The sequence below is a fragment of the Podarcis tiliguerta genome, assembly GCF_965153285.1.
Source record: "Podarcis tiliguerta genome assembly, chromosome: 10".
NCBI lineage: Eukaryota > Metazoa > Chordata > Lepidosauria > Squamata > Lacertidae > Podarcis > Podarcis tiliguerta.
Genome location: NC_139543.1, coordinates 2,762,244 through 2,776,117, shown reverse-complemented (window position 1 = coordinate 2,776,117; position 13,874 = coordinate 2,762,244). Strand labels below are relative to the sequence as shown.

The 13,874-nt window shown below is 41.0% G+C and overlaps 1 protein-coding gene across 1 annotated transcript; it reads right to left on the bottom strand.

Moving 5' to 3' along the window:
* Positions 1-303: 303 nt before the first annotated feature.
* On the bottom strand, positions 304-13,764 carry HSPA14 (heat shock protein family A (Hsp70) member 14). The gene is made up of 14 exons (XM_083399851.1): positions 13,617-13,764; positions 11,086-11,166; positions 10,919-11,001; positions 10,470-10,518; positions 9,150-9,243; positions 8,949-9,039; positions 7,615-7,719; positions 6,737-6,898; positions 5,547-5,702; positions 4,515-4,617; positions 3,478-3,693; positions 1,703-1,876; positions 1,055-1,125; positions 304-481 (listed from the first exon to the last, which is right to left on the bottom strand). Exons 1-14 carry the CDS (start codon positions 13,671-13,673, stop codon positions 403-405), a joined length of 1,521 nt encoding a protein of 506 aa, XP_083255977.1. The 5' UTR covers positions 13,674-13,764; the 3' UTR covers positions 304-402.
* Between the last annotated feature and the right edge of the window lie 110 nt (positions 13,765-13,874).

The following is a 13,874-nucleotide window of genomic DNA, read 5'->3' as shown; positions in this document are numbered from 1 at the left end:
TTTCTGAGATTTTTGGCAAAAACATTCCTCCCAACCGTTGTGAGGTGCAGCCCATCACTTGCCAGAAGTGGACACAAGAAGTGGAGCCCGTCTTGACTATTTCCATCGTTTAAGGTATATGTTGGGTTTTAGGAACTCTTGTTTACTCTCACCCCTTATCTGTCAGTTGTCATGTATAAAACTCTAGCTCCCCATGAAATATTTTCTGCAGCTCATTGCTGAACGCACAGCTGTTACCAGCTTCCTCTTAAGACTGTAATGACCCAACTTTTCCATTTTCCAAAGATGTATGCAGACTCCATATTTTCATTGTATTATATTTATTGTATTGTACACATGGCATCACTCACTTAAAACCTGGTTTGAGGTAACAATTAAAAAAACAGAACTTCTAAATTAAGACTACGATGCCACTTCTACAGTAATGGCTTCACATTTTCCGGTATCTTGATCTGTGCAGGAAACGTGCAGTGATCCATCCCTAAGAAAAGAGAGATTTTATAGTGTGACATCTGGAGACTAATTGCACCCTGAGAGGGACTGAATAGGTCTCAAAAACTAAGCTCCCACGTTGGATGTCCCCATCATTCCTCCGTGGAATTCTTTGATTCAGCTGACAGGTGTGGGGAGTCCCATTACCCAGAAAAAATGCTCTCATTTGTGGGGAACCTGTGGCTTTCCAGCTGTTGGATTCCCAGCATTCACGGGGAGCATGGCCAGCACTCAGGAAAGAAGAGAGGTGTGATCCAGCAACATCTGAAGGGCCACAGGCTCCCCATCCCTCTCTTAAGTGAAAAGGAAAGGGGCAGCAGAAGGGAATGTTAAAGAATGCTTGCCCACTGATCTGGGAAAGAAAAAGCATCCCTGATATTCCAGAAGTTGATTTGATCCACAGTTCTCCCCTAATGCATCAACACCTGATAGGTGGAAGTTCTACCCTGTAAAGTAGATACTACCAAAAAGCTGCAACAGAAAAACCCAAGTTCTGAAAAATGGACATTTCACATGTACTTGATATGCTAAACCAAAGTTGTAGTATTTTGGTTTTCAATACCTTTTCATTGTGAGAACAGTTAGGATATCGTGCAGACCACCTTCCTTTATATCTAAATCCTGGAGGACAATCTGCTTAAAACAAAACAAAACATTAAGATCCTTTGTCATCTGCATTTTATCTATTTTAACAATCTTAACTGTCAAAACCAAAGAGATGCAAGTGAGATTATATCAAAAGCACTTTGATTTAAACCATTTGCCCTACGTTGCCATATATAAAAGCTAAAATATAAAATATTGAGCTACAAAGTTTCAAGGTAATTTCAGGAAAATGGTTTTCTAAGGCAGACAGAGCATGCTCTGAAAAAACTAGTGAATCAATTTGTAAGGCTAAAGGGAGTAATGAATTAGCATGTATTGCAACACAGGTGAGCAACTTGCAGCCCCAATTGTCTACAATTTTAATTCAGATTAACCAAGTTACTTGATAGTTTGTGTTAAATGTTTTTTAAAAATGGTTTTTGTGCACCCACCCTGCTCTAAAAATACCGTGGATGTGCTTACAACATTTTATAAGGTAAGGAATTTAAGAGGCAAAAGCTTCAATTGCCTAATGAACATACAAATAAGATTTGTGACACTGAAGTCTGCTTTTGAGTAAACACTGGGGAAAAACAAGCGTAATTTTCTATTGATATTTCTTCACCTGTGCAAATCTGTTGTCCTCTTTTATGGGGATCTTTTCCAGAGACTCGTATAATTCTAGACAGACAGAGGAGTTGCTTCCTGGGGCTTGTAGAGTATGCTGCCTTCGGGCTGGCAAAGGGGTTCCTGATGGGAACACCACCACAAATTTATCAGCCCCTGACTGATCCATTGCCTAAGAAATAAGAGAGATGAAGTTGGGTATATTAAACTTAGAGCAATCAATAGACAAGAAGGATGAATTTTATGCCTATTCCATGTTAAGAGACAAATATGAATTACCTTTAAATGCTCAAGTGTAATATCTTCAGATAAAGCACATGCTAACTGCCATTAACGGACCAGCCGCTTTTACAGCTGCAGAGATGCCAGATATATTAAAACAGCTGATTAACTCTTATGTAACAACACACACACCCATTTCCTTATATAGGAAGAATGGTATAAAGAACTGGAGATTCTCGACCAAACAATGGGAAACTATGTTAAGTTCTATAACAAGCATGCCTCTGGACCTCAAATTCAGTCTCATACAGCAAAATAAATATTTAGGACTCCCATTGCGCTTGTTTATAAAAGGACTAAGACACTGAGCTGCTGGAGATAATGCTTCTCTAAAACACAGGTTTGTACAATGTCCTATATTGATAAATTTTTGGCAGAAGGCAATAGAGACGATCAACATGACTGTATGGAATAATCATAAATTTGCAGAGGAAAATATCCTTTTGAATTATATACCCAAAACACATGGAATCTAACAAAGGGAGAATATGAATGGACTATCTGTGTCCTCAGGTATTAATGAAAAAAGACAGGTATTAATGAACTGGAAAAATAAATAAGTGGCTTATTTTCACGCCTGAAGATATGGACAAACCCATTACACTTGAACAAACTGTGTGAAAACATGGCCAAATTTAGTAATATTTGGAATTAATTTTTCTAAATACCGTATTAAGTTAAAGTCTGGTTAACTACAATAAAAAAATCATTTTTATGTAACGTATATAATATTTTGTTGTTGTTCTGTTGTTTTCTACATAGCTACTATTTCTTTTTTCTTCTTTTTTGTCACATCTTACTCTCTGCACATGTAATTATGTACTTTTTGTTTTTCAATAAAGAATATAAAGTAAAGAAATAAGAGATATGCAACATAAGCACTCTGCAGAAAGGACCCCAAATCTTAAGCCACCACAATGTGTTAGAGCATGTGCACATTACAGCACAAACAGTGACCCTTGAGTAAAAAGGAGGGGAGATTTTAAATATGATTCTTTATTGATTCATTCTACTAGTCAAATACTATGAGTGTTGAAATAATTTATGGATCAGATGTGAAGGTGAAATATGTGGCCAAATTAATTTTTTTTAATGAATTGGATTTATTTGATAGACTCCTAATTAAATTTAAAAATATGAAAGTTTACTATTTATGTTGGCGTGTTAAGATGACCTGTCAATTCTGGAATCTTAGGGAATCCTATTCAAATACTTAGTCCTTCAATTAAAAACAAAGAGTTCTGAATGGCAAATATATTAACTGTGCATCAGTATGAAATAACGAGTTTCAGTCTCTCACTTATTTACTTTAATTGCTACTTAAGAGACTCCAAATCTCTTTCAGGAAAGTTTTCACTTTAAAACCTAAACCCACAAAGGTAGCAGTGATGGAAGATAGTTGATACAGATTAGGGAGGGAGCTCTCTTTCTAATTCTAAGCAAGAGATATAAAGACATTCATTCATTCATTCATTTAATTTGCTTGCTTACCTTGACTAAGATATCTTTGGCAGAACATTCAATAGGCAGTATCTCATCATCTAAAAAAGTATTTTCTCTTCCTAGCAAGATCCCAGCTTCCATGGCAGCCCCAATGGGAATGACCTCATCTGGAGGAATAGAGTTCAGCAATTCAACACTAGGGAAAAGTTCTTTGATCAACTGCTGCAGTTTTGGGATGCGAGACGATCCGCCACAGAGAACTACCTGGAGGACATTAAAGCATTAATAGGACAACAGCAAAGGTTAGGCTTTTCAAAGGGTACTTGTGTATGCAAACTTTGCAAACACACACACACACACACACACACACACAGAGAAAGTGGGGGGAAACAGATGTCCAGACTTTTTATCCTGGCTTGTTAATTGGCATTAAGTTATAGTCCCCCACCCCCGCTGCACAACCACTCAGATGTAATGGAGAGCAGTGGCTTCAGGAATTAAGCTGTGAAGCAGCACTTGAGAGGAAGGGAGCAGCTAGGGAGTAGCGCTGGGTGATACCTGGGTTTCAACCAGATATATCACCAGCTAAACACCGCAATATACTGATATATCACGATGTCTGAAATAAGGATGGAACTATAGAGGCACTGGATGGCTTCACAATTTTTTCCTGCATGGTGATTTTTGCACAGCACACACACACACACCATGATTTGAGATATATTGCCAGGTCAAAAATTCTGAAACCATTACCATGATATGGACTTGAAACTGGTTTTAGATGGTATATCATCCAGCCCTAACACACTTCATGATTCAAGATATATTGCCAGGGCAAAAACTATGAAACTGATATCAGAATACAGACTTGAAACCAGTTTTGGACGAGATACTGATATATTGCCCAGCCCTACTAGGGAGGAATACTTGTCCCTGATCTCATTTACAGTTTAATAAAGCGTGGTTGTGAAGCCTTGAATGCATCTGCTTCTTTGTGAATATACTCTTATGTATTTCCTACATATTTGTCAAAACAAGAATTTCAAGAATGACTTCAAAATAGACCAAGCTATTTGTATTGTTACCTTATTGATATCATCTGCTGTAAGTCCAACTTGCTTCAAGAGCTTTTTGATGGCTTCTAGGCATTTGTTAAAAAGCGCAGAGCAAATAAGTTCAAATCTGGCCCTGTGTTGTTAAAAAACCAAGCACATTCATATCCATATTTTCCACAGGGAAACGTTTGCAGAGAAACCCAATACAGTAGTATAATATTAAACATGGAGCTGCCCTCCGTTTCTGATGGCTCAGAAACTTCAGCTGCTCCAAAATGAACCAGCCAGAAGAGTGAGTGGCTGGGTTTCCATTTAGAACTCACACAACGCCAGCTCCAGAAGAGCTGAACGCCAGTTTGCCAGTTTGCTTCTGAGCCCAATGCTCATGTTGGTGTTTAAAGCCCTGAATAACTTTGGCCCGATACCAGAAAAAGCAGCCCCTTCCCTACAGATCCTCTTGGGTGTTCAGATCAGTGGACGGGGCCCTCTTAGGTGTCCCACTACCCTAAGAAATCCTGGGTGGGGTGGAAGGCTAAAAGAGGGGAATCTTTGTGGCAGCCCTTAAACTGTGAGATTCCTTCTGGCACCTTCAATGTACCTCTTTACTCCAACTTCATATACTGTCATATGTTTTAACCAATTTTAATATTTTCTTTTTAAACGGTTGTAACCCACCTCCCTGGGACCTCATGGGGAAGGGAGAGTAAGAAATCTAATAAATAATAATAATTTTCTTGCCCATGAAAAGGAAAACAGTTGTATAAATACATTCCATATGGAGAGTAGCCAACTATCACGATCATTACCTTATGTGGGGGTTACATCCTGGTGATCATGCATAAAGCCCAAATCTCCTATTGTCAACATCCCCTTTCCCTGCGCTCTCCCAAGCTGAGTGTATTGGTAGTTAGGATTGCCAACATCCGCCCCACTCCGGAAGCTGCTCCTATTTTTAATTTTATTTTTCTGCCAAGCATGTAAAGCTAAATTCACACAAGTTAAATTTAAAGGATGTCATGGAAAACAATGCTACACATGCAGAGATTCAAGAGTATATCTTACCTAGACACATTACAGTCAAAATCCAGCCCATCGTACAGGGAGTCAACGAAGCAGTTGGCACTTCCGAGTGTCGATAATGAATGCTTTGCCACTTCAGCACTGTTCATGAGCTTCATCATGGCCCTGGAGTTTTCCCTCACATCATATTTATAAGATCTATGGGGTTGTTGTTGTTTTTTTACACAAAAAGTATTATTAACCATTACAGAAAACCTACTCAGTAATAGTGGCCATCAATTACCCTAGAAGTTAGGGGGGGAAGGTGGATCCTGAAATTTATCATGTTTTTCAAATTCAAAGTATAAACATTATATGCGTCTACTCTTGAAAGCTGGGGATATATGGTAACTGAAAGAGGGGAGGTTCTTTTGAGTAAGTATTCATGAAGCACAAAGGCAAACATTAAGGTTCCGACATCATAGTGTTGTGCTTAACTCTCATGTTGAAATCAACAGAATTTGGAAATGCTTAACTTTGGCTATATCTACCCCACCTTTCCCATGCTGCTTGTAAGTGATATCTATCAGGATCCTTCAAGAATGTAAGCATGAAACAAAGGAGCTAACAGCCTTGCAAGTCCACAAAAGTCACTAGACCTAATAAAAAAAAAATACTAGGCTGCTTGCCCTCTCATAGTTACATTAGTCATTTGTGGCGTGAAAATAAAAAAAGGGAATAAAACCATTGTTCGCAAAGCTTCCATCTAGTTGCCTGGAGACAATTCTTACTCACCTCAGACAACCTGGTAAATAGCTCTTTACAAGATTGGGATTATTTCCAAATTGAACTAAGAACTGATGTCAAATTTACAGTAACAACCTTTCCCCAAAACATTATGTGAATGTACTGTTTGTCTTATTTCAACAGCGTAGACCATTAGAAGTAGTATTTTTTTATTAAAAAATCACTATTTTTATTTCCAGAAGTTTTCATTTTGAGACAATGTTTTATTATTTTTAAACTGTAATTGTTTTTAAAATCCTGTTATATATGTTCTGGACCCCCAAGTGATATTTTTAAACTCAGAGAGTGGATAGAAATGTTTTTCATAAATAAATGTATTGTGTATCAGTCAAAAAAATCTGATACAAAATGTGCTGGCAATTTTCCATACTGCAAAATTAACAGCAATGATTCCTTACTACACATTTATAAAACACCACATACTATTTAGGATCTAGAGAACTTACCTTTGAAACTCAGAGGCTAAATGTTGTGCTAAGGCTTCTGTGAAACAAATGCCACCTATACTATCATCTGTGTTCGTGGAAATAACACGATAAAGTCCACTGTTGACTTCAATAACCGTGATAGAAAGGGATGTTCCTCCAAGCTTGTACACCAGCACATTGCTTCCATGCACACAAAATAAAGAAAAGGAAATCAGTATGCCTTGCCTCATTAGCATCGATACTAAAAGCCTTAATAGCAGATTCTCAGGACAATGACGACTGTCTCTCAAAATGACCTCCTGGTATCAGTGCCACTGCTGCACTCCATGGGGCAGAAGTGAGGTCAGAGAGGTTCTCCTCCTAGTGCCCTCTCATTTAACACTGCCCTGGCCCTGAAATGAAGTCCATTTAAATTACAATATTAAAGACTGATTAAAGTACAATGCTTTGGTTTCCTGCCTTTGCCACTTGTTTAGAATCTCCTGAATTAAAAAATAATAATGTTGCAAAGGACTTGGATTTTCTTATTTATAGCAGTCTAGGATCCCTCTGGCTCAGATTCAGCAGATAATTCTGCTCCATGAACTGAATATTCCTGAGGAGAGCAGCTCCTAATACTCCCTCCCATGCTGTTGCAGAGGGTTCCCCAACCTTCTAAAGCTGCACAAGGACCTACAGAGGGAAGGAGACCATCAAAAATTCCCTTCTGCCCAGGGAAGCATTAGGTTCACAAAGGTCCATACCACACACCGCTAGAGCCAACTCACTTTGCACCATACTGTTTAAAGCCAAGGCTGTAATCCTGAAACTAGGATTAAGTCCTGTTGAGTTTTCTATCTGTGTAAGCATGCTTGGGATTGCACAGGGGAAATGGTTGCTTAAAGACCAATTGTCACCTTTTTCCACTAGGTGAATCTTGCCCAATTCCATAAGCCAGCAGAGCTGCAGATGGTTCATGAATTAACCGAAGAACATTAAGCCCAGCTGCAGTAGCAGCTTCTCTGCAATAAAGACACAATTTATATTAGAACATCACTTTAGATTGATGCCTTCTTTCAACATAAAACAGCAAAGTACCTTATTTTGGTATAGCTGGACCCTATCCCTGCATCACCACCACAAACACCTTACCAAACATTGCCAAACTGCTACAAGACATACAGTAAGCATGCCAAGAGACATTTTACTTAAGCACAGATAGGCACATTGTGGTAGGAGAATAAGCTGCCTATCTATGTTTGTTCATGCAAATTGAACTTGAAGCTCAAAAAGCTCAAACCAGTACAGGAAATGTGCACCTGTTTCTCTTCGGAGACTGTGGTGACTATGCAGTTAGCAATGTCTGAACACAAGGAACGGGAGGATGCATGAGAGTCAGGGCCAGGCCTTACATGCAGTAGGGTAAAGTGATCAGGCGGCATCAAGAATAGGGAGCAGGTGGAGGCACAAATGAGTGCTTCTGTGACACAATACTTTTTAACTGTTAGCCCTAAATCTGCTACAAATCGCAAAATGCCTTCAGCTGGCCTGTCTGAGCCCTTTCCTATTTTATGCAGTGCTCTGCACTGAATGGTCCACTCCTAATGTAGAATGTGTACCATGGCAAGAAGAAAGGAATAGGGGCATCCAACTGGAAGTCAAGATGCATGCTAGTCCTGGGGAGTGAAAATTGGCCAGGAAAGATGAGGCCACTGCTGGTAAAGGTTTTCAGTTCCTCCTAGTGAAAAACCAGGGTGCTTGGTAGTCGTAAATCTGTGACTATCTGGCCTCTGCTCAAGATACCAGCTTCCATGGAAGACTGACCTACAACAATACCCCATAAGCTGGCTATTTAAGAACTACCCGTATGGCAGCTATAAGCTCATGTGGTTGTCTATCATGTGGCTACAAAGTGAGCCAAAAGTTATCACAGACCCGCCACTCAATTTCTGAGTAGTTTTAACAGTCCATTTACTGTGTGGTAGGAACCTGAATATTGTTTTCTCTCCATGGTGCCAGAACCTCTAAGCAGGAGGTTCTTAAACAACTACAACAAGTGATGTTATTTCACTGAAAGAGTCCAATTAGATGAGAATTGAGCTACTCCAGGTTAACACCATGTGCTTATGGTTGAGCTGAGATGTTGAACCCAGATCTTCCAAGTCCAAATATGTCCAAATGTCTCCTGTCCAGACATCTCAAATTCCCACAAATACATTTAATAAAAATAAGCTGAAAACTGTATTCTCACCCAAGGGCATTCTTCTGTTTGTCTCCAAAGTCAAAAGGTACCGTAATCACAGTGTCATTAACATCTGAGCCCAAAGCAGACTGAGCAGTTTCTAATACAAAAATATATTGTATTGTGAGTACAAGCAAATTCAATTTACAGGTATATGTACCACTTTTCTTCTGGGGAAATAGTTTAAAAATGTACATTTTAATATCATACCTTTCATTTTACTGAAGATAAGCTTTGCAACATCTTCTGGGGAAACAAGTTTGCCATCTATTTCATAGTTTAGTTTTCCATTCTTTTCGATGACCTACAAATGAACATACAAATATGACTCTCTCTCAGCTTATCTGTTATAAAAGATTCTACAAGATTCCTTTCGTCTGATACCGTATTTTTCACTCTATAAGATGCACCTAGTTTTTGGAGGAGGAAAACAAGCAAAAAAAATATTCTGAATCTCAGAAGCCAGAACAGCAAGAGGGATCGCTGCACAGTGAAAGCAGCAATCCCTCTTGCTGTTCTGGCTTCTGTGATAGCTGTGCAGCCTGCATTCGCTCCATAAGACGCACACACATTTCCCTTTACTTTTTAGGAGGAAAAAAGTGAGTCTTATAGAGCAAAAAATATGGTAAATGATTTAGAAAGCAAATATTATACACACATCCAAGGTCTGCTCCCAAGGGTTGGTGACACTCTAGAACAAATGGGGAGGAGAGGCTGTCAGGGGAAGGAGGAGGAGGAGGAGTCCACTAGCATTGCACTGTATCCCTCCAGCAGGCACAAGAGTAATCTTCGGTAAATAATCTGCTGAATTGCAGATATATTGGTTCAGTAGTTTTTGTGCTAGGTTCCTGTGCTAAGCTAATTGGGGATGGGGTGGAAGAGAACTCAATGGGAGTTGCTTGCCTCCCCCAAAGGCAATGGGACTGGAGAACTGAGTGAAATCATTCCCTCTAATTACAAGCTTGACCTGTCAGTCACAACAGACCTCTCCTGCTGTTTAACATTATATAACACCACTGGGTGCTGTCATTAGGACATCTGAAACAAATTGTCATCAGTTTGTTGCTTGCCACCCAACTCTATTTCTTTGTGACATTAGAATCAGGTCTGCCCAGGCCAGTGTCTGGACGTATTGCGGGGCTGGATTAGAATGAATCAATGAACTGAGACTGCACTCATAACTTCAAGGCTGAACTGCTGCCATGTAACCACTGTGGGGCTGCCCTCTTCTCTGATCCCGAAGCTGCAGCAAGTCAGAAGGGGGTCGCACAGTCTGTGGCTGGGTTTGCCTTCCACCAACATGTAACACCAGTACTAAGAGCTGCACTGGATGCCAATCTGCTACCGGAACAAATTTAAGGTTTCATTTTTACTGTATAAAGCCCTTTTATACAGGTTTTTGGTTTTTTTGAGAACTATTTTATCTGGTTCTGCTTGTTGTATATCACTATGGTATTTGTGCAATGTTTAGCAGTTTATAAATACTACTAATAGTAATGGGAGGAAAACATGAAGTAGCTTCTTACTTACTGAACATTTACTTTCTGCAATGTACTTCTCAGCTTGTGGGTCATCAGAGCTGTCAAAACAAGGGAAATTGACGTGTACTTAAACAAAAAAAACACACCCCAAAATTTACATTTATATTTTCAGCACATAAGAATTGTGTTTAATGAAGTCCTCCTTAATCTTTCATTGTTCAAAGCTTTGTTTATGTATTTAAGCATGATATCAGAGTTTGGACTTTTTATTTCTTAATAGTAGAAAAAAATTCATTCCAGAATAACTCACTTTAAATTTTGTTAAATAAAATACATACTGCTTACAAGAGACTTTTAAGAAGCCTGCTTGCATATTTAAGCCTGGTAACAAGGTTTGTACTTACATGCCAGTTTTTATACATTTTGGTTTAACAATCCCATTCTGTCAGATAAACCCACACTAAATCCCAAAATGAAGTTCACTATTACTTTCCGCACCTTCTCCCGAGAATCTGCTTCACTTTCACCACTGTATTTGAAAGATTTCTCACTCTGTTTTGTTTTGCTGCCAGACCAACAACCTGGAAATAATTTTAAAAGATTTGTTCAAAAACAACAAAGGTACCACCACTTTTTCTTCAAATTTACACTGGGGGAAAAGTTACCTCTTCGTTTTCTGAAAATGCAACAACAGCAGGAGTAACCCTATCACCTGCATCATTGGCGACAACATCTGCACGACCATCCTGAAGAAGCAACACAAACATGGAGTAGAATGATTAAGTAGAATAGCTCATTGACACAGAAATTAAACACAGTAACTCATTACCACTTGGAAACCCCAGAAAATAATACCATTTTTTAATACAGGATCCCTTAATTTCGTTTGTCCAGCAGAGGCTAGATTCTGTTCTTGACTATTACCTTACCACGGAATGCACAGGGCAAATGTTGTATAAAGACAAATAATGTACGAAGGAAACTCTTGTAAATGGAAGCTTCTGCTCCAATACGTACTGGGAATAATATAACAGGATCCTTTTGTTTGTTGATTTGTTTTCCACCTGCTCTAGATTGATGGCCCACCCCAAACCATAGTTAACGAAGAGTGCTGGACTCGCATGTAAGCCATAATTAAAACAAACTAAGCTTCATAAGCCAACAACAAATCATTACTTCAGTTTATAGATTTTTGGCAGTAAATTGGCCATAGTTAAGCTAGAAGGGTTCACAAATACTACTAAACTGTGATTTCATAATATAAGAAACTACAGCTTAGCATTATGTGCAAACCAGGCCAATGCATATATTACTTTATCCAGCAAAGCGTCATTCAAGTAAACTGATGGAAATGCATTTTACAATAAGCACATAAGCTTTCTTTTATTTATGTGAGATGCTCTACACATGGCCCTCAACAACACCCATCACAATCCCGATGCACACAAACTCTATGCAAATTAACAGAAGAGACAACTGAAGTGACACAGGCTGTGAACCGCTGTTGCTAGCATCTGTCTGCCTTGAAATACAATGGAGTGTGCCTCCGCCAAAACAAAGCAGATGACCAAGTGAGTCATTTCTCTCTCCAAAAAATATGGTCCATGATGAGTCCACCCACTCAGCAACAAAATGAGATGGCAGAGTCCAGAAGCAGCAGAACAGACTGGACCACCTCAGATGTAGGCAAGGACGTCACATTGCAGGAAAGATGGCCTGCAACTTGCAAACTCAAAGGAATAACAAACACAGTTGTAAAAGGAATAACACACAGCTGGAGCCCATCAGGATGGTATGGCAGAAGGCAGCGAGACAAACAGTGGATGGAGGCAACCCTTGCCTGGTTATTAACAAGATGGTCAACCCCAACCTGCCTGCCAAGGGGAGGGGTGAGGTTGGGGGGCAATGTCCTATCTAGCCCAGCATCCTGTTCCCACAGCGGCCCACCACATGTCGATTGTGGGAAACCAGAGGGCAGGACATGAATGAGCTTAAGATCAGTACATCTGGCTGCTAACCAGAAGGTTAGTGGCCGGGTCCACCCAGGGACGGCTGTGGAAAGGATTCCCGCATTGCAGGGGGCTGGACAAGATGATCCTCTGAGTCTCCTCCAACTCAACAATTCTATGATCACTTTCTCCCCCCTCTCCATTTCCAGGAACTGGTATTCAGAATCAGGGATGTGGGTGTCCCTGTGGCCTAAACCACTGAGCTTCTTGGGCTTGCCATTCGGAAGGTCGGTGGTTCAAATCCCTGCAACGGGGTGAGCTCCTATTGCTCTGTCCAACTTCTGGCAACCTAGCCATTCGGAAGCACACCAGTGCAAGTAGATAAATAGGCGCCACTGCTGCAGGAAGGTAAACGGCGTTTCCGTGCTCTCTAGTTTCAGTCACGGTGTTCCATTGAGCCTGAAGTGGTTCAGTCATGCTGGCCACATGACCTGGAAAGCTGTCTGCAGACAAACACTGGCTCCCTTGGCCTGAAAGTGAGATGAGCGCCACAACCCTATACAGTGGAACCTCGGGTTGCGAATGTGATCCGTGCGGGAGGCACGTTCGCAACCCGCAGTGCTGCGCCTGCGCACATCACAATTTGGCGCTTCTGCGCATGTGCAAAGCGCGATTTAGCACTTCTGCGCATGCGCTGAAACCTGGAAGTAACCTGTTCTGGTACTTCTGGGTTTGGCGCGGTGCACAACCTGAAAATGCATAACCTGAAGTACCACTGTAGTTGCCTTTGACTGGACTTAACCGTCCAGGGGTCCTTTACCTCTTCAGAAGCATTTGCTGCCTCCCTTTTGTAGTCAAACCTTTTTTAACTCCACCGCTTCCACGGAGCACAACCCCTTGGGCCAGAGGGCTGTGGTCTCCTCTTGCTGGGAGGGGTCTTAAGCCCAGGGGACCACGGACTCTCTCCAGATTAGGATTAATCCAATTTGTATGCTGCCCTTCAACCAGAACAAACCAATAACGTCCCCCTCCCACAAACAAATTCAGGAGGATACAAATTTAATAAATAATAACAACGATTTCAAGGCTTCTGGCGACTCCAACGTCCTCCTCAAACCCCGCTCTAGCCACTCAACAGCACTACCTCGCCCAGGAAATGAAAATTATTCTTATTAAAATTACATTTATTTCCCCCGCCCCCCTCGGCCTACACGGAAGAGGGGAGACCCCCCCAACCGGCCGCGCACCTTGTAGGCGGCCGCGCACGCGCAGCTGCTGCCCAGGTGGACCCCGATGGCCGCCATGGATCCGCCGTCGCCGGGAGACGTCTTACCCACAGTGCACCTCGAGGCAGGCTGCCTCAGCGCATGCGCGTGCCGCTTCCCCTCCCTCCGCCTCCCGGCGTGCAGCTTTGTTTCCCCGCCCCAACTCAGCTGCAACAGCCAATCAGCAGCCGCGTTAGCCCGGAAGAAGCACGCAGACGGAGGCAGCGAAATAAAAAAAAA